Source organism: Centruroides sculpturatus, unplaced genomic scaffold, assembly GCF_000671375.1.
Source record: "Centruroides sculpturatus isolate CEXI.00-Female unplaced genomic scaffold, Cexi_2.0 scaffold178, whole genome shotgun sequence".
NCBI lineage: Eukaryota > Metazoa > Arthropoda > Arachnida > Scorpiones > Buthidae > Centruroides > Centruroides sculpturatus.
Genome location: NW_019384433.1, coordinates 845,678 through 867,415, shown reverse-complemented (window position 1 = coordinate 867,415; position 21,738 = coordinate 845,678). Strand labels below are relative to the sequence as shown.

At 29.3% G+C, this 21,738-nt stretch overlaps 1 protein-coding gene across 1 annotated transcript in view; it reads right to left on the bottom strand.

The window, feature by feature from the left end:
- The window catches only part of LOC111619799 (voltage-dependent calcium channel type A subunit alpha-1-like), a 76,425-nt gene that overhangs the window by 36,961 nt on the left and 17,726 nt on the right, over window positions 1–21,738 (bottom strand). The window contains exon 3 of the mRNA XM_023361615.1: window positions 20,283–20,394. Within this exon, the coding sequence (XP_023217383.1) occupies window positions 20,283–20,394 (112 nt within the window). The remainder of the gene's footprint in view (window positions 1–20,282; window positions 20,395–21,738) is intronic.

Genomic DNA, 21,738 nt, shown 5'->3' with positions numbered 1-21,738 from the left:
ATGGCATATATAGACTACAGAAAAGCATTCGACAGTGTTCCACACAGTTGGCTGCTACATATTCTACACATGTACAAAATACATCCATCACTCATTGCATTCTTCCAAAACACTATGCAGCACTGGAGAACAACACTACATCTCAGGGTTAGTAACAACAAAACAAACCAAATATTCATTAGCGAGGAATTTTTCAAGGAGATTCCTTGAGTCCTCTCTGGTTCTGCCTAGCCCTGAACCCATTATCCAACATGTTAAACAACACGCATTATGGCTACAATATCAGACATGAAAAAACAACACAGTTTACGCTGTCACATCTCATGTACATGGACGACATAAAACTTTATGCATCCACACAAAAACAACTTCAGCATCTCCTACAAATTACACACTCATACACCAAGGACATACAAATGGAGTTTGGCTTAGACAAATGCAAAAAACTTCACATAGAAAAAGGAATCCTGAAGAAAGAAGATTTTGTACTTGGAAATGGAGACGTTATTGAATCCATGGAAGAGGGCAAGTTCTACAAGTATTTGGGATTCCAACAGGCCAAACTAACAGAGCGTACACAAATAAAGCAAATATTAATTAAAGAATACCAAAGTTAAACACTATCCTCAGAACACAGTTAAATGCAAAACACACAGTTAAAGCAATAAATACACATGTCGTCCCAGTACTCACATACTCTTTTGGAGTTATACATTGGACTCACACAGATCTTAAGCAACTCCAAAGGAAAACAAGAACAACACTTACTAAGCATAAACAACATCATCCTAAATCCACCACAAAAAGATTAACCCTTCCACGTAAAGATGGCGGACGTGGCCTGATTGACATAGTTAACCTTCACTACAAACAAATACAGTCACTACGAGAGTTTTTCTACAAGAAACGAGAAACATCACATACATAAAGCAGTAACTCTAGCAGACTCAAATAACTCACCATTAAATTTACACTCACATCATACAGACATGACACAACACACAAAAAGCGTAGACACCATCAAGCAATCGTGGGCACGAAAGGCACTCCATGGCAGGCATCCTTATGACCTGGCCCAGGATTTTGTTGACAAAACTGCGTCAAACAGCTGGTTAGATCGGGGATGCCTCTTTGGGGAGACAGAAGGATTCATGATTGCCATACAGGATCAGGTCATAAATATACTAAAAACTACAGAAAACACATACTCAAAGATACAACACTCACAAATGACACATGCAGAAAATGTCACATCATGCCAGAAACTATAGAACACATCACTTCTGGGTGCAAGCTCTTGGCACAGATAGATTACTTACATAGACACAATCAAGTAGCAAATATAATACACCAAGAGCTTGCAAAGAAACACAAATTGGTAGACATCCAGACATACTACAGGTATATTCCACAAACAGTATTGGAAAACAACACGCACAAAATGTACTATGACAGAGCCATAATTACAGATAAAACAATTTACAACAACAGACCAGACATCACACTCATTGACAAACACAATAAAATCACCTACATTATAGACATATCCATTCCAAACACTCACAATGTACAAAACACATGCACTGAAAAAATTAGTAAGTACACAGAACTCGCCCAGGAAATAAGGCATCTGTGGAGGATGGATAGGGTGCTTACTGTACTTGTCATTCTCTCCTGTACAGGTGTGATACCACACACACTACATAAAAGCCTGAAAACATTACAATTGAGTAGAAATACATACAACACACTACATAAGGCCACTATATTGAATATATGCCACATTGTTAGGAAATTCCTGAATACAGACACTGACACACTTATTTAATTTTTGTTTTTGGATGCTATGCCTTGACTCTAGTCCAGCATAGTACACAGCCACCGGTGTGAACCGAGTAACCCACTAAACCCAACATAATAATAATAAGTGCAGAGCCCAAACAGTTAGGAGTTGAAAGTTGAAATTTGGTCACAGTTAGGGTACGTCACAAAATTGCACACTAAAAAGGGATTTTTCGAAATCCCCCCGGAGAGAGAGACAGGATTAAGGCTTCTATATACAGGTAACCCCTGTATAACACGATAGTTACGCTCCAAAAAATTGCCGTGTTATGCGAATCCGTGTTATACGAAACAAAGAACTAGTACAAAAAGGAGGGTTAGGTTCCAAAAATTAAAAAAACATGCTATTATATTTTCATAATTAAGATAAATATCTTTATTAAAATTTTCTTAAGTGATACATATTAATATAAATTAATTAAATTAAACAATGTTTTTTCTTCGTCATCAGTAAAAGCACTATTAAGCGAGAGCATTTTCTTTTTGGCAAGTTATCTTTATCCTCTGAGCATTTTTCTGCATTATCTTCAGATCCATGCTTTACCTTTTGCAAAATGTATGTAATTTTAGATTGCTTGCTTCTAGTTAAAAGGTCTTTATAAATTTCCTTATATGGTGCTAAGCACTTATGAAGAATAAAGCAAGTATGGAATAAGGGAAAAACATTCGGCAACATCAGAAGCAGAAGCGTCGCGATCTGGCAACATTGAAACAAGTTTCGAGAAGAACCACGTGTATTGACAGAAGGCGAGAAAAGAAAATTTACATACTTAAGTACTAATAGTTCACGAAAATTATTATTTTCGTGAAAATTTATTACATTTCATGTTGTATGAGGGTTTTACCCAATTCTCGAACCGTGTCAGAGTAAATCCGTGCTATAACAGTACCGTGTTATATGGGGATGGTACCAATTCTCAAACCGTGTTAGAGTGAATCCGTGCTATAGAAGTGCCGTGTTATACGGGGGTTACCTGTACATTATGGATACGAGCCCAAACGGGTAGGAGTTGAAAGCTGAAATTTGGCATACAGTTAGGGTACATTACGAGAACGCACACTAAGAACGGATTTTTCGAAATTCCTCCCCACGGGGAAGAGGGACAGGATTAAGGCTTAACACTTCCATCAACAATGGAAGTGTTAAGTAACAATGGAATTGTTAAGAGAAAGCGATGTGCAAGACGCAGATGCAGTTTTTTTTCATTTTTGCGGGAAATCGAACATATTTTTAGAACCATCTAAAAATTCTCTAATTAGTCTGGAAACAAGGGAACCCAATTCTTGCATTCTGTGACTGTAACGTAATAATCTTAATCTTAGTTATCATTACTTTTGCCCAAGCAACGCCGGGCCTACCTGTATACAAAAAAAAATGTGAATTAAATTAATTGTTGACCAATTGTTAAAAATTATAAATTATCACTGTAATAACCCCCTGTTAAAAGGCTTACCTTAATACAAATAAAATAATTTATATATATATTGGTTTTGATATATCAATGTTCTAAAATCTAGAATATTGATATTGTAAGCATTTATTGGCTTCAGTTTGATACATCAGTTATTGGCATATCACTAACTTACACTTACTTTACTACAGTATACAAGTTACTGAGAAATTACAAAAAGAATGACAACCAGATCGCTACCTCTGGCATTTATTCCATACCAATCAAAGACCGTCGTTTTGATTCAGATAGTGTTTATATAGGCGCTACTCTGAGAAGATTGGAACAAAGAATCAAAGAACATAAATACTCTATTATAAAGAACAACGATAGCACCATTTTAGCATCTTACGCCAACCAGCAAGGAGTTGAGGTTATATAGGACCAAGCTTCCATCATTAGACCCACATCTAACAAGCACTCCATCAGACATCTTGAAAAGCTTGAGACTTATAAAGCCCAAGGGAAAACTTCTTGTTATCAATCATAGGGATGCCCACTCTCTATCTACAGCATGAAAATCATTTTATTGAAGATAAACTAATTTTTACAAGGCATTAATTTTTAATGCAATTCTGTCGAGCTTTTTATTTTTATTTTTTATATTCTTATATCCCTATCTTTTTGTATTCATTCCCTTAAGCGCATATCACAAACGCATGCGCAGTTATTATTTTTCGTAATTTTAATTTAAGTTCTATTTCTTTAATGTTCTTTTTACTTTATTATTTAACTGATGAAGATCATTAAAGATGATCGAAAACGTTTTTACGATATTAAATTATTTGCTGGAATATTTAAAAAGGTGATAATTTTGCTTAATTCTTTCTAATTGCAGTACATGTTAATATTTTTATTGTACTTTACTACACATTATAAGCTTCTTTAATCATTATTTTCATTTTAAATAATGACTGAATATGTTTATAATGTGTAGTAACCGTAATAATCATTGTGATGTGAATAATCATTAATCACTGCAAAAAATTGGATGTACTATAACTTAAAATACACTTTATTCCAGTAATAAAAACAAATCATATTTAATAAATAAAAATTGTAATAAATAAATAATAATAATCCAGTAATAAATATGATTGNATATTTTAAAAATTTAGAACAACAATTATCTATAAAGCAAAATGATGTTCTCTTTTGGTCAACAATACAAAGTTTTTGTAGGAAAGGTATTGAGAATCAGTCATTTATAGACTTCAACTTGGTCATTATACTTCAAAAGATTTAAAACCATTAATACTACATCTTCTATAAAGATTCAGATTGATTACTGAAAAAAAAAATTTTGGATCCTTCAATTACTTATGAAGAATTGGATGCTTCTATCAACAAAATGAAACCAAAAACTTCACCAGGTAGCGATTTAATCTCTGTCAAATTTTTAAAACTGCTACCACCCTCAGGAAAGCAAGCCTTGCTTAGTTTATTCAATTCATTCTATACTGCATAAAGTTTCCCAAAATCTTGGAATGTAGTCAAATTACTCATGTTTTATAAAAAAGGTGACAGAAAAGATCCAGGAAACTACCGTCTGATAGCACTACTACTGACAATAAGAAAATGTTTTACTACAGTATTAGCAATGAGATTTCAACAATAGATAACGGAACAAAACTTGAACTCTAAATTTCAATTCACATTTATTAAAACTAAAGGAACTGAAATGGCAATATTTTTCTTAACAACAATAGTCCAAATTTATCTACTTAAAAAACATATGAAAATATACACAGGTTTTATTGATATCACAAAAGTATTCAATTCCATTCATGTTCCATCCTTAGTAAATAAACTGAAAATATACAGTTCTGGAAAAAAATTTTTCTGATGCAATATTGAATCTATTCTCCTCATACAGAATTAATATTGTCCATGGTAAACAATCATTCCTAGATTTTACAATGCACTGAGGTATACTACACGGAGAACCTTTATCACCTTATTTATTTAATTTTTACATAAACAAAATGAACAAATTGTTTTTAATTGACATTGACAGTATCCAGATTTTAGGAAGAACATTTCACTATATTCTATATGCAGATGACTTAATACTACTAGCTCCAAGAAAAATAGCTCTACAAATAGGTCTACAACATAAAATCAATACAGTAAATAATTATTTAAATTTCTTATATCTAACAATTAATGTAATTAAGTCTAAAATAATTATACTTAGAAACAACGTAAAATTATCAAATCAGGAAAAGTCATTCTTCTTAAATGGTCAACCTCTCATGTTAGTAAATGACTTAAAATATTTAGAAGTAACATTCAATTGAAATTGTAATTTTCAACAGCATTTGAAAAATTTAACTACCAAAACAAATATTTTAATAGATAATGCTATTTATTTATGTTCAACATTAAAAATCTCTAATTTGAAATTACATATGAAACTTTTCAATTCTCTAATAATCCTGTCAATATATTATGCCAGCCCTATATGGGCATTGGATTTATTATATGATTTAGAAAAATTTCACATCATTTTTCTATGCAAATTGTTTAAACTAGAAAAAACTGTTCCAGACTATGCAATACAAAGTGAAACAAATAGACACCAATTATTTCCATACTACTTAAAGAGATTAATCAAATAATATTATAGATTGAAAAACACAAATGAAGACAATATCACATTTCTACATCAAATTATGATAAAGCAGAATGATGACTCAAGAAATAACAAAAATCTTTGGCAAAATAAATTTAATAAATTATTGCAATCATTCAGTATTTCAAGTAAATTATTAGATAATACGGAAGCAGACAAATTAATGATGGAATCAGGAAATTAATGATGGAATCTGCTTTCTCACAATTTATAATTTAAGGACCAAAACCTCTTAACTCAATCTTCTTACCACCTATGGTATATCAATACTTTAAATATTCTTACTGTTTCATATATTATAACTGCAAATACTAATATAAATATAAAAAGACTACTAATTCAAATTAGACTTAACAAATATTCATTGTTTATTAATAATACTTATGTGGCTATATGCCTAATTACTGTATATATTTTAGATATAAGTTTAGTTTTAAGTTTACTTTCTTCTTTGTTTCCCCTTTTGTTTTCTCAAATTTTTTACTAACATTCCTTCCTGTGAGTGGGGTAACCCTTTCTAAGACCACATTGACAATGGGAAAAAAGAGCCCGAGGCTACTATAACGGATAAGGAGGGTCATTCTTAGGTCGGACTCTTGGTGAAGGCAGACATGTGAAAGTTACACTTCTGCTCGTCATCTAGAAGGACAAAGGGAGATGAAGGTAGCCTGCAGAGGAAAAAAGACCTGTTAACATAGAGAGAGACGAACATCCCTTGTATAAGGAAAATCATTGAAGAGATCCAATTAAAGATCATCGGGAAACAAATTATAGTTGTTCCCACCAGAAGAGGATCAATACCAACAGAAAACCTGGGTATTCTTTATAACTTCTTCTTCTATCATACTAAAACTTTTTGTTAATCTTCCTTTCCTCTTTTAGTTTATAATTTAAAGTAAGTATTAGTTATAAGATTACAAGTCATTTTTTCCTTAATTGTTGCGAGCGGGTTTCCTTAATTTGTATTTACTCTATTCTTTGCTTTTATTTTGGATATTTTGTAATACTCAGAGTTGGAATCTGAAAAAGAATCCAATCCTGTATATTACAATTCACGTGAAAAAAAAAATAATTGTTGTTATTTATTCGTGTACTGCTTTCGTGGACCATTGTACACTTGCGTGACTCTCCACACTTTATTGACTTTACCAAGGACCAATGTTATTGGCGTAAATCTAAATAATTCTCAATAATCCATCTTTTAAAGAATTGCGACAAACTTGAAAAATACCGTCAAAAATATGGAATTATGGAAATAATACAAACAAAGCGAAATCAAGAATGTAAAGCTAAATTAAATAATTTAACATTAATCAAATCTATAGAATGAATAATTACTTTAAGCAAATAACAATCAAGTTAAATAAGTATGAAATTAATGGATATAAAATATTGTTAACCAAACATCTAATTAATTAAAACAATATTTAAATGTTATCAAAAATTTATAAGAATCTATATATATAATCAAGACAAGTTGATAATAATAATAATAGTAATAATAACTCTCCCGTGGTCACCACCTGGTCGTGGTGGGAGAGCCCAGTAATTTTACTGATCCATAGAGCAATGCAGGCTGGAGCACAAGCTCCTGGTAGGGACACCCATGCCAGTAAGGTCTATGGGGAGAAATGAAGCTAAGAGTGACCACACCCNTGTCCTTTATTTTCCCCCAAAAAATATGGTCACTGTACCTATGCCTGAAGATGATCCATTAATTGCATTGAAAACATTAGTGTTTTTCAGAGTTTACCAACTGTTAAAGGTGCATTAATTAATTTAGCTGAGTAATACAGTGGCTAGTTTGTCCCTTATAGCAGCTTAAATATATTCAATAGTAATTTGTTCAAAGAAATGAAAGATAAATGAAAAAATTATATCATAAATTTAGTTAATTTTGTTATGGGGCCTCATGTTAACCATTTGTTTTGGGGGCTGAAAACTGAAATTATTCCTTTGATCGTAGGGCCTGTGGGATGATTTTCTTCATAATAGAATGGACTTTTGTTGTGGTAATCATATTTTATTACATTAATTTATTAGTAAATCAATTATAAAAGTTTTTTTAACTAGAAATTAATAGAAATGTTACTTTCATTTTGAGAATAGCAAAAATATTTTATTTTTTTTATATAACAGTATTATATGAATTATTACGTAGATTATTAAAAACTGATTATAGTAACAAAGTGAAAAGCATGTCAAACAGAAGAGAACAAATTTAGATTTATCCATTTTTTACATCTGTTTTATATAATCATTTAATTCTTTTTCTAATTGTTGTTGTTTGCTACTTTCTAGAAATAATTGTCTACTTTAAATTCTTATTTGTTAATAGAAAAAAATTGATGTATGAAAAATACAGTTTTTTATATTAATGTATAGAATGTAATGCAGTGTGTCAGTTTTAATTCATCAATAGCTTATAAAATGTTTATTTGTTAGAAGTTATGTTTCTCTCAGATTTGTGTATTGTATTTGTGATTGTTTTGATGTTAGCTTTGCATTTTGATGTGTAAATTGTAAACGATATTAAAAGCTTAAAAACTTTTTTATTTTAAAGTTTTTTCATTTTTGTTTTTAGTTTCTTCTGATTATATTCTCCTATATATTTGCCTGCAATGACTTTGTGAAACTAACTGTGTCTTTCTTTTTTTTTCATGTTCACTGCATTTTGCTCTTGATGCATGTCCACTTGGTATCATTGTATTTCAAGTGACAAAGAAAGTTAAACTCAAAGGTATAAATGTATTTAAATACTTTGTTCAAGAGGACATGGCTGAGAATGTAAAATATTGTTTATTTTTCTAATCTGAAGATGATTCTTATTAATGGATAGAATTTTTTAAATTGAATGAAATAATAGGATTTTAAATTGAATAAAAATTATTCAGTTTAAATGATAAAATGATATACCATCAAAGTTTTTAAATCATATACAAAATACATCATTATATAATATTAATATTATAATTCATAAAACATATATTAATATAATTTCTTATTTCTTATATTTGCAAGTTAATAGTAAACAAAAAAGATTTGAAAATGAAAATTATCAAATTTCATGAAAATATCTATTTTTATAATTTTTTCCTATATTAATCTTAATATTTTATTTTCAGCTGTGGTTTTAAATGTTTACAAATTTATTTGTTTAGAATGTTTGCTATAATAAAAATTTACTATTCATTTTCAACCTCATTAATTATTACAATTTTATTTAGAAATCTAATTAATTTTTATTTTATACTTGAAGAGAAACGATCTTTTAATATTATAAAGAACTTTTTATGGTACTTTACAAATTTTTGAGTTAAGTCATTTCATTTTCAAAAGGCATGCATAAAGTAGGAAGAATGGAATATTTCAAAAGTTTTCTGTTATAGTTTGCTATTAGAAATGTGTTTTATGACATTATATAAAATAAAAACTTTAAAAAGTAATAAAAATTGATCAACGTTAAAATTACAATTAAAATTCATCAAATTGTAAAAATTAAACAAACTTTTATTTTAAAATTATAAATTCATAAAACAAAAATTTTAAATGTTAAAAATATGATAAAAATTATAACTCTACTATAACAGAATGTCTTGCAATGAATAAAATTACTTGTAAATTATCAATTATTTCACTTCCTTGTCTTAGTCAGTTGCTTAGCGTAGTAAATTGTAACTGCAAGATACATATAATTATATATTATAATATACTTTAATTCTTTCACAGAGAATGAAAGTATATTTACTTACTTTGTTATTTGCTTACTTCCATACTTATTTTCTTCTACCTTCAAAAGAAAGTTTACTTAGTATTACTTAGTTTATTTTGTGTAGCAACTCTGTTAATATTGATAGGTGTTATTTAATGAGAGTTTCAAACTTATAAATTTTTCTCTAAATATCAATTAAAACTTATTTTTCTATCTTTACATCAAAAAAGATTAAAATTTGTTATGATTTTATATGTGAGGTTTGCCGACCCGGAAAGTGGAGCTAGTTAAACTCACATCAGAATGTATGAAGGGTTAGAATTGTATGTGAGTAGTGGTGGACTCACACTGACTCTGGTACCTTTACAAATGAAACCTGTTTATTTTATATAAGAATAGCTTACAAGGTGTTTTGGGAGATTCTTCTTCTCTCTGATGAAGATCAATAGAGTCCTAATTTTTAGCTGTTGTAACCTCTTTGAGTTATTGGGACCTGGGGTGGTGTCATGGGTTGCTCTTAGGCAGATGAAGGACAACAGCAAAGCACAGGCAGGAATGACAGGACTTTGTTAGGAGTGATGGCATACAATGACAAGAATTGTGCATGGGTTAATTTGGACGATACAAAATGACTGAAATCTGCCCTCTGTCCTTGAAATTTGGGGTATTTAAGAGATTTCATTTCTGAATTTCCTTCTCCAATTGGTTCCGATTCCCTCTCATTGTTTCCCAATTGGTCTTCTCCCCTGTTTCCAGGTGGAAATAAGATCAGATTGGGTCATGAGAAAGGTCGATCTTAGGTGTTCAACCCAACACTATCCCTCGACTCTGACCAAGAGATGTTGATGGAACCTTAATGATATACAGGATAGGACATTTTATTCTGAAGTTGATTTCAGTCATGTATGTGCATATAGAACCTTTATATATTGATTTTATTGCTAAGAAATGTGAATATGGCTGCAAGTATGTCATGTATGTAGTCTGCAAGTTTACATTCATGACATACTTGCATAAGCTTAACAAGTTTGCATTCCTATATCAGTACATACTGCTATTAAACATACCAAATATTAGTTTTCTAGTTTGAAGACAATTTTGACATCTTTAGCAAAGTTAGATGGATATACAATATTTCATATTGTATATTGTGTTAAGGATACCAAAATTATCTTCAAACTAGAAATACTAATAGGGGAATGAAAACTTGTTAAGCTTATGAATTTTTGTCATTAGATGAAGCTAGCATCAAATTAATTTATTTGTCAGTTGTTGAGGGGAAGGCATCACCAGACTTTATGGTTTTTATGTAGTTGCTCTTTGGATCCAAGTTGCTGAATTTTGAGAGACCACAATGTTCTCACTAAAAGTAACGTCAACTGAAAATATTTTAAAATAATTTTGCATTGTAAAATGAATATTAAATTTTGAATGTTACAATTTTAAAGCTTTCTTTTTTTAATTTCATTCTTAAGATATTTAGTGCTTATAAATTTTAAGTTATGGTCTCTTAATTAATAACACATTTCTTTCTTTCTTTTAGTCATTCTGAAGTTGGCCATTACTATTTTAGATTATTTATCAATATTATAAATGCACAATTTTTTTGGAGACAAATAGGAATATAAAATCTTTTTGAAGTCTTCTTCTGCTAGATGATTTGTGACATCGTTATCTTTCAGCAATCCTGTAGCCAAGAATAAATCATTGAAGAGTTAGAGGGACAAGCCAAAGAAATTGTGACTTGTATTTTTCTCTTTACCATTCAACAGACCTATTAAGCTACAGTTCAAGTGTAAAAAAGTAACAGTTGCCTAAGTTTATGTGATGAAAGTGAAACTGATCACTATTACATACTTATCAACCTTTTAGAATGGGGAATAGATGGGATGTTGGTAGAAAGTTGCTGATTTTTGAACAAAAATGCTGACAGTATAAAAAGCAAAAAAATTCTTTATTAATTAACATTGATATTGCACAATGCTTATATTAAATATCTTTATCTTTAATAAACAAAATTTAATGTTATCTCTGTATATGATATCTTATAAAGCTAGTGCCATAAACATAAGTATTGACTTTCATTGCAATTACTAAGGATAATAATTTCTCTGGTCATTTATTTTTTATCTCTGTCTTTTTCTTACCGTACTGAATATCTTTTCCTTTTGCCACACAGCAATGCAGGGGGAGGTCCTGCAAGACTGTGTGGTAAAACCATCATCAGCCTTACTATTTTTCAAAGATTTCAAATCTTTATAAAATAGTAAAGCTGTAAAATTCTTTTCTTGAGAAAGTTCAAACCATATGGCCTGTATACAGGACTGTCTTATCCATTATGCACTTTAGGAACAGTACTTAGGGCCTATGAAAAATTAAGGGGCTACAAAATTAAAAATCGAAAAAATAGAAGTTATGAAAATTAAAATAAAACATTAAAGTTTTGTTCAGTTAGTTTATTTTATGTAGACTTTTCTACACTTTTTGTGTGCAAAATCTTTAATAATTTCTTCAACTGGCAACTGTTTTAATGTTTTCCTTTCTATGGAAAGTACAGATAAATGTGATAATTTTGTTTGAGACAAATTAGATTTTAAATGCTTTTAATGCAATTTAATGCTGAAAAAATTGTTCTCTTTCAGAATTTGATCCTAGGATTGACTTATACTGTAGCCTACATTCTAAGAGCAATATTTGTATTAGGAAAGCTTAATACTAAGTTCTGCTCTTTTTGTAGCAGCAATAATTCTTGTACTATTTTGCAATCCAGAAATAATTTTAAAAAATAAAAGAAAAAGTTTATATTTAAAAAATTAGAAAGTATCTAGGGCTTATAAAAAGCTTAATGTGGCTCTATCTGTATATTCTTAAGCTATGAATTAGATGTTTCTTCATTTTGGGTGGAGAAACTGTAGCACTGCTCAATAATTTAGTCTAACTGTAAAAGTAACTTGTTTCCTTATGCTGATGAGTCTGCCATGATTGATTTAACCGCCAATGAGATTACATTAACATTGCCAGACTTGAAGATGCAATTTATCATATCTGCCATTTAAAATTATCATATTTGAGCCAAAATTCTTACATGTATACCAACATACATATATAAAAATATCAATCTTGGTTCTTTCCCAATTGAATGAATCTGAGAATGTCTTTCTAGTTTGCTTCAGTCATTCGTAATAAAAATACATACAATGTCTTTGGTGTACATATAGGTATTAGATTCATTAAATAAAGTATTTATATGATAATATCAAATTCTTTAAAAATGCTGTCAAAAGGTAAAAGCAATCTGTCCATTGAGCACAGAAAATGTTACTGATCAGTGCCAAGTGCTGATGGTTGGTATGCTAGTATTACTTTTATATCACTATTATTAGATTTAATTTTTCACTTATTGCTTCTAATATATATTTCTTAGTATTTTTGCCATCTAAAGGATTCTCAGTATTTTTTTTTCAAAGGCCTCATGCTTTCAATCTTTTTTAATATTCTCTGACCATAGTACCATAGTGTTGACCACATGTAGCTTCTATTAGCACTTAGTTTTGTTTTTGTTCTGTTATTTTTTCAGATAAGTAGATTTATTATGCTGTTAGTAGTAATCTTGTAATATCACTTTTTTAGTTTTTCAAATCAACTTTTCCATCATCAATTATTAGATGACCACAATACAGATATTCTCAGACCTGTTCTAGTATATTGTTATTATTATTTGTATTTTTTTGAATTATTTATTCCTTTACATGTTCACATGAACCTTACATCTTTTCTAGCAGAATAGTGTTTATTATTTTTGTGAGATATCATGGGCCAAGGGTTAATTCCTTCTGACCACTTACTCGGCAACAGTCTGCAAAGACCGCTCATGCTGTCATTTCGGATGGCTTTCTATCGAGTGGCGAGGGAGGTGAGCAAGTCGGCAGGCGTCCTTTCAAAGACAGGAGACAGGTTTAACAAAATAACAAAGTATTTATTTAATCTAAGCTTAACAAAGTCGGTTAAATGTGAGATAAATATACAAAGGGGCAGCTCTTAGCAGCTAAGCTATTCTCAGAGCAAGAGAGAGCATTCACAATGCTCTAAAAAATACCTCTATGAGGAAATGATTGGTATGCCTCGAATGGTTCTTAGGAATCATAGTCTGGCGTAGAACTGTAGTATGGCGATAAGTGTGGAAGTTCGAAGCTGTGGTCTGTCTTTTACCGATATCTTCTCCTTTCGTCTGTTTGAGCATTGTATGGAGATCCAGGAGATGAGATGTACACATTGACAAGTATAACTTCCTTTGGATTGCCCTGAGCTTCTGGGGGCTTGAGCTTTTGAGCTTTTGATTTATTGAGTATCCTTCAGATTTTTTATTTTAATTCTTTATCAGAATTAAAATAAATTTTAATTCTGATAAAGAATTAAAATAAAAAATCTGAAGGATACTCAATAAAATAATAAATAAAACAAGGACAGTGATGGACTAAAGGCAGTCTATTTTAAACATAATATGTTAGTCTTATCTCTTTTCCATTGGTATCTTTTTTTTGATCAGTGGAGTAATAGTTTAATTTTTAAAAATTTATTTAAAAATACTTTTGCTCACTATACATTAACTCAAAATATACCTTAATCTAGTAATAAAAAACAAATGTAATGAACTAATGTTTTCAATCTTATTTAAAGATCATCATTGGGTTATGATAATAGAACAGAAAACAACTTTAAAAAATACAAATGATCAAACAATTCAAATTGTAATAAATAAATAATAATAATCCAGTAATAAATATGATTGGATGATTTTTATTTATTATTGCATATGTAATACGATCAAACAATTTGAATTGTTTGATCGTATTACATATGCAATAATAAATAAAAATCATCCAATCATATTTATTACTGGATTATTATTATTTATTTATTACAATTTGAATTGTTTGATCATTTGTATTTTTTAAAGTTGTTTTCTGTTCTATTATCATAACCCAATGATGATCTTTAAATAAGATTGAAAACATTAGTTCATTACATTTGTTTTTTATTACTAGATTAAGGTATATTTTGAGTTAATGTATAGTGAGCAAAAGTATTTTTAAATAAATTTTTAAAAATTAAACTATTACTCCACTGATCAAAAAAAAGATACCAATGGAAAAGAGATAAGACTAACATATTATGTTTAAAATAGACTGCCTTTAGTCCATCACTGTCCTTGTTTTATTTATTATTTTATTGAGTATCCTTCAGATTTTTTATTTTAATTCTTTATCAGAATTAAAATTTATTTTAATTCTGATAAAGAATTAAAATAAAAAATCTGAAGGATACTCAATAAATCAAAAGCTCAAAAGCTCAAGCCCCCAGAAGCTCAGGGCAATCCAAAGGAAGTTATACTTGTCAATGTGTACATCTCATCTCCTGGATCTCCATACAATGCTCAAACAGACGAAAGGAGAAGATATCGGTAAAAGACAGACCACAGCTTCGAACTTCCACACTTATCGCCATACTACAGTTCTACGCCAGACTATGATTCCTAAGAACCATTCGAGGCATACCAATCATTTCCTCATAGAGGTATTTTTTAGAGCATTGTGAATGCTCTCTCTTGCTCTGAGAATAGCTTAGCTGCTAAGAGCTGCCCCTTTGTATATTTATCTCACATTTAACCGACTTTGTTAAGCTTAGATTAAATAAATACTTTGTTATTTTGTTAAACCTGTCTCCTGTCTTTGAAAGGACGCCTGCCGACTTGCTCACCTCCCTCGCCACTCGATAGAAAGCCATCCGAAATGACAGCATGAGCGGTCTTTGCAGACTGTTGCCGAGTAAGTGGTCAGAAGGAATTAACCCTTGGCCCATGATATCTCACAAAAATAATAAACACTATTCTGCTAGAAAAGATGTAAGGTTCATGTGAACATGTAAAGGAATAAATAATTCAAAAAAATACAAATAATAATAACAATATACTAGAACAGGTCTGAGAATATCTGTATTGTGGTCATCTAATAATTGATGATGGAAAAGTTGATTTGAAAAACTAAAAAAGTGATATTACAAGATTACTACTAACAGCATAATAAATCTACTTATCTGAAAAAATAACAGAACAAAAACAAAACTAAGTGCTAATAGAAGCTACATGTGGTCAACACTATGGTACTATGGTCAGAGAATATTAAAAAAGATTGAAAGCATGAGGCCTTTGAAAAAAAAATACTGAGAATCCTTTAGATGGCAAAAATACTAAGAAATATATATTAGAAGCAATAAGTGAAAAATTAAATCTAATAATAGTGATATAAAAGTAATACTAGCATACCAACCATCAGCACTTGGCACTGATCAGTAACATTTTCTGTGCTCAATGGACAGATTGCTTTTACCTTTTGACAGCATTTTTAAAGAATTTGATATTATCATATAAATACTTTATTTAATGAATCTAATACCTATATGTACACCAAAGACATTGTATGTATTTTTATTACGAATGACTGAAGCAAACTAGAAAGACATTCTCAGATTCATTCAATTGGGAAAGAACCAAGATTGATATTTTTATATATGTATGTTGGTATACATGTAAGAATTTTGGCTCAAATATGATAATTTTAAATGGCAGATATGATAAATTGCATCTTCAAGTCTGGCAATGTTAATGTAATCTCATTGGCGGTTAAATCAATCATGGCAGACTCATCAGCATAAGGAAACAAGTTACTTTTACAGTTAGACTAAATTATTGAGCAGTGCTACAGTTTCTCCACCCAAAATGAAGAAACATCTAATTCATAGCTTAAGAATATACAGATAGAGCCACATTAAGCTTTTTATAAGCCCTAGATACTTTCTAATTTTTTAAATATAAACTTTTTCTTTTATTTTTTAAAATTATTTCTGGATTGCAAAATAGTACAAGAATTATTGCTGCTACAAAAAGAGCAGAACTTAGTATTAAGCTTTCCTAATACAAATATTGCTCTTAGAATGTAGGCTACAGTATAAGTCAATCCTAGGATCAAATTCTGAAAGAGAACAATTTTTTCAGCATTAAATTGCATTAAAAGCATTTAAAATCTAATTTGTCTCAAACAAAATTATCACATTTATCTGTACTTTCCATAGAAAGGAAAACATTAAAACAGTTGCCAGTTGAAGAAATTATTAAAGATTTTGCACACAAAAAGTGTAGAAAAGTCTACATAAAATAAACTAACTGAACAAAACTTTAATGTTTTATTTTAATTTTCATAACTTCTATTTTTTCGATTTTTAATTTTGTAGCCCCTTAATTTTTCATAGGCCCTAAGTACTGTTCCTAAAGTGCATAATGGATAAGACAGTCCTGTATACAGGCCATATGGTTTGAACTTTCTCAAGAAAAGAATTTTACAGCTTTACTATTTTATAAAGATTTGAAATCTTTGAAAAATAGTAAGGCTGATGATGGTTTTACCACACAGTCTTGCAGGACCTCCCCCTGCATTGCTGTGTGGCAAAAGGAAAAGATATTCAGTACGGTAAGAAAAAGACAGAGATAAAAAATAAATGACCAGAGAAATTATTATCCTTAGTAATTGCAATGAAAGTCAATACTTATGTTTATGGCACTAGCTTTATAAGATATCATATACAGAGATAACATTAAATTTTGTTTATTAAAGATAAAGATATTTAATATAAGCATTGTGCAATATCAATGTTAATTAATAAAGAATTTTTTTGCTTTTTATACTGTCAGCATTTTTGTTCAAAAATCAGCAACTTTCTACCAACATCCCATCTATTCCCCATTCTAAAAGGTTGATAAGTATGTAATAGTGATCAGTTTCACTTTCATCACATAAACTTAGGCAACTGTTACTTTTTTACACTTGAACTGTAGCTTAATAGGTCTGTTGAATGGTAAAGAGAAAAATACAAGTCACAATTTCTTTGGCTTGTCCCTCTAACTCTTCAATGATTTATTCTTGGCTACAGGATTGCTGAAAGATAACGATGTCACAAATCATCTAGCAGAAGAAGACTTCAAAAAGATTTTATATTCCTATTTGTCTCCAAAAAAATTGTGCATTTATAATATTGATAAATAATCTAAAATAGTAATGGCCAACTTCAGAATGACTAAAAGAAAGAAAGAAATGTGTTATTAATTAAGAGACCATAACTTAAAATTTATAAGCACTAAATATCTTAAGAATGAAATTAAAAAAAGAAAGCTTTAAAATTGTAACATTCAAAATTTAATATTCATTTTACAATGCAAAATTATTTTAAAATATTTTCAGTTGACGTTACTTTTAGTGAGAACATTGTGGTCTCTCAAAATTCAGCAACTTGGATCCAAAGAGCAACTACATAAAAACCATAAAGTCTGGTGATGCCTTCCCCTCAACAACTGACAAATAAATTAATTTGATGCTAGCTTCATCTAATGACAAAAATTCATAAGCTTAACAAGTTTTCATTCCCCTATTAGTATTTCTAGTTTGAAGATAATTTTGGTATCCTTAACACAATATACAATATGAAATATTGTATATCGATCTAACTTTGCTAAAGATGTCAAAATTGTCTTCAAACTAGAAAACTAATATTTGGTATGTTTAATAGCAGTATGTACTGATATAGGAATGCAAACTTGTTAAGCTTATGCAAGTATGTCATGAATGTAAACTTGCAGACTACATACATGACATACTTGCAGCCATATTCACATTTCTTAGCAATAAAATCAATATATAAAGGTTCTATATGCACATACATGACTGAAATCAACTTCAGAATAAAATGTCCTATCCTGTATATCATTAAGGTTCCATCAACATCTCTTGGTCAGAGTCGAGGGATAGTGTTGGGTTGAACACCTAAGATCGACCTTTCTCATGACCCAATCTGATCTTATTTCCACCTGGAAACAGGGGAGAAGACCAATTGGGAAACAATGAGAGGGAATCGGAACCAATTGGAGAAGGAAATTCAGAAATGAAATCTCTTAAATACCCCAAATTTCAAGGACAGAGGGCAGATTTCAGTCATTTTGTATCGTCCAAATTAACCCATGCACAATTCTTGTCATTGTATGCCATCACTCCTAACAAAGTCCTGTCATTCCTGCCTGTGCTTTGCTGTTGTCCTTCATCTGCCTAAGAGCAACCCATGACACCACCCCAGGTCCCAATAACTCAAAGAGGTTACAACAGCTAAAAATTAGGACTCTATTGATCTTCATCAGAGAGAAGAAGAATCTCCCAAAACACCTTGTAAGCTATTCTTATATAAAATAAACAGGTTTCATTTGTAAAGGTACCAGAGTCAGTGTGAGTCCACCACTACTCACATACAATTCTAACCCTTCATACATTCTGATGTGAGTTTAACTAGCTCCACTTTCTGGGTCGGCAAACCTCACATATAAAATCATAACAAATTTTAATCTTTTTTGATGTAAAGATAGAAAAATAAGTTTTAATTGATATTTAGAGAAAAATTTATAAGTTTGAAACTCTCATTAAATAACACCTATCAATATTAACAGAGTTGCTACACAAAATAAACTAAGTAATACTAAGTAAACTTTCTTTTGAAGGTAGAAGAAAATAAGTATGGAAGTAAGCAAATAACAAAGTAAGTAAATATACTTTCATTCTCTGTGAAAGAATTAAAGTATATTATAATATATAATTATATGTATCTTGCAGTTACAATTTACTACGCTAAGCAACTGACTAAGACAAGGAAGTGAAATAATTGATAATTTACAAGTAATTTTATTCATTGCAAGACATTCTGTTATAGTAGAGTTATAATTTTTATCATATTTTTAACATTTAAAATTTTTGTTTTATGAATTTATAATTTTAAAATAAAAGTTTGTTTAATTTTTACAATTTGATGAATTTTAATTGTAATTTTAACGTTGATCAATTTTTATTACTTTTTAAAGTTTTTATTTTATATAATGTCATAAAACACATTTCTAATAGCAAACTATAACAGAAAACTTTTGAAATATTCCATTCTTCCTACTTTATGCATGCCTTTTGAAAATGAAATGACTTAACTCAAAAATTTGTAAAGTACCATAAAAAGTTCTTTATAATATTAAAAGATCGTTTCTCTTCAAGTATAAAATAAAAATTAATTAGATTTCTAAATAAAATTGTAATAATTAATGAGGTTGAAAATGAATAGTAAATTTTTATTATAGCAAACATTCTAAACAAATAAATTTGTAAACATTTAAAACCACAGCTGAAAATAAAATATTAAGATTAATATAGGAAAAAATTATAAAAATAGATATTTTCATGAAATTTGATAATTTTCATTTTCAAATCTTTTTTGTTTACTATTAACTTGCAAATATAAGAAATAAGAAATTATATTAATATATGTTTTATGAATTATAATATTAATATTATATAATGATGTATTTTGTATATGATTTAAAAACTTTGATGGTATATCATTTTATCATTTAAACTGAATAATTTTTATTCAATTTAAAATCCTATTATTTCATTCAATTTAAAAAATTCTATCCATTAATAAGAATCATCTTCAGATTAGAAAAATAAACAATATTTTACATTCTCAGCCATGTCCTCTTGAACAAAGTATTTAAATACATTTATACCTTTGAGTTTAACTTTCTTTGTCACTTGAAATACAATGATACCAAGTGGACATGCATCAAGAGCAAAATGCAGTGAACATGAAAAAAAAAGAAAGACACAGTTAGTTTCACAAAGTCATTGCAGGCAAATATATAGGAGAATATAATCAGAAGAAACTAAAAACAAAAATGAAAAAACTTTAAAATAAAAAAGTTTTTAAGCTTTTAATATCGTTTACAATTTACACATCAAAATGCAAAGCTAACATCAAAACAATCACAAATACAATACACAAATCTGAGAGAAACATAACTTCTAACAAATAAACATTTTATAAGCTATTGATGAATTAAAACTGACACACTGCATTACATTCTATACATTAATATAAAAAACTGTATTTTTCATACATCAATTTTTTTCTATTAACAAATAAGAATTTAAAGTAGACAATTATTTCTAGAAAGTAGCAAACAACAACAATTAGAAAAAGAATTAAATGATTATATAAAACAGATGTAAAAAATGGATAAATCTAAATTTGTTCTCTTCTGTTTGACATGCTTTTCACTTTGTTACTATAATCAGTTTTTAATAATCTACGTAATAATTCATATAATACTGTTATATAAAAAAAATAAAATATTTTTGCTATTCTCAAAATGAAAGTAACATTTCTATTAATTTCTAGTTAAAAAAACTTTTATAATTGATTTACTAATAAATTAATGTAATAAAATATGATTACCACAACAAAAGTCCATTCTATTATGAAGAAAATCATCCCACAGGCCCTACGATCAAAGGAATAATTTCAGTTTTCAGCCCCCAAAACAAATGGTTAACATGAGGCCCCATAACAAAATTAACTAAATTTATGATATAATTTTTTCATTTATCTTTCATTTCTTTGAACAAATTACTATTGAATATATTTAAGCTGCTATAAGGGACAAACTAGCCACTGTATTACTCAGCTAAATTAATTAATGCACCTTTAACAGTTGGTAAACTCTGAAAAACACTAATGTTTTCAATGCAATTAATGGATCATCTTCAGGCATAGGTACAGTGACCATATTTTTTGGGGGAAAATAAAGGACATATCGAAGAAAATCAAAAAATACCTTATAAAATTCGTAAGTTTATAACATTTATTATGAAAATAGTAGCATACAACAATGCATACATTAAAATTTTAAACAATCTGAATTATTACACATACACACATTGTAAAAATTTAAATAACATTAATTTTGATACTTTTCAGTAGAATTAATTTTTTTATAGCGCCGTTTCACGCTTTAAAGTCATAAAATTCCATACAGTTCATTTGAAAGTTGTATTTGACAGAAATACATGCTTCTAATGTGCTTACTTTTAAATGGGTTTTTTCATTCGTCCGCATATTATTCAGCAATGAAAATATTCAATCAACAGGGGCATTAGATCCAGGAAAAAAAAAAAATTCTACGA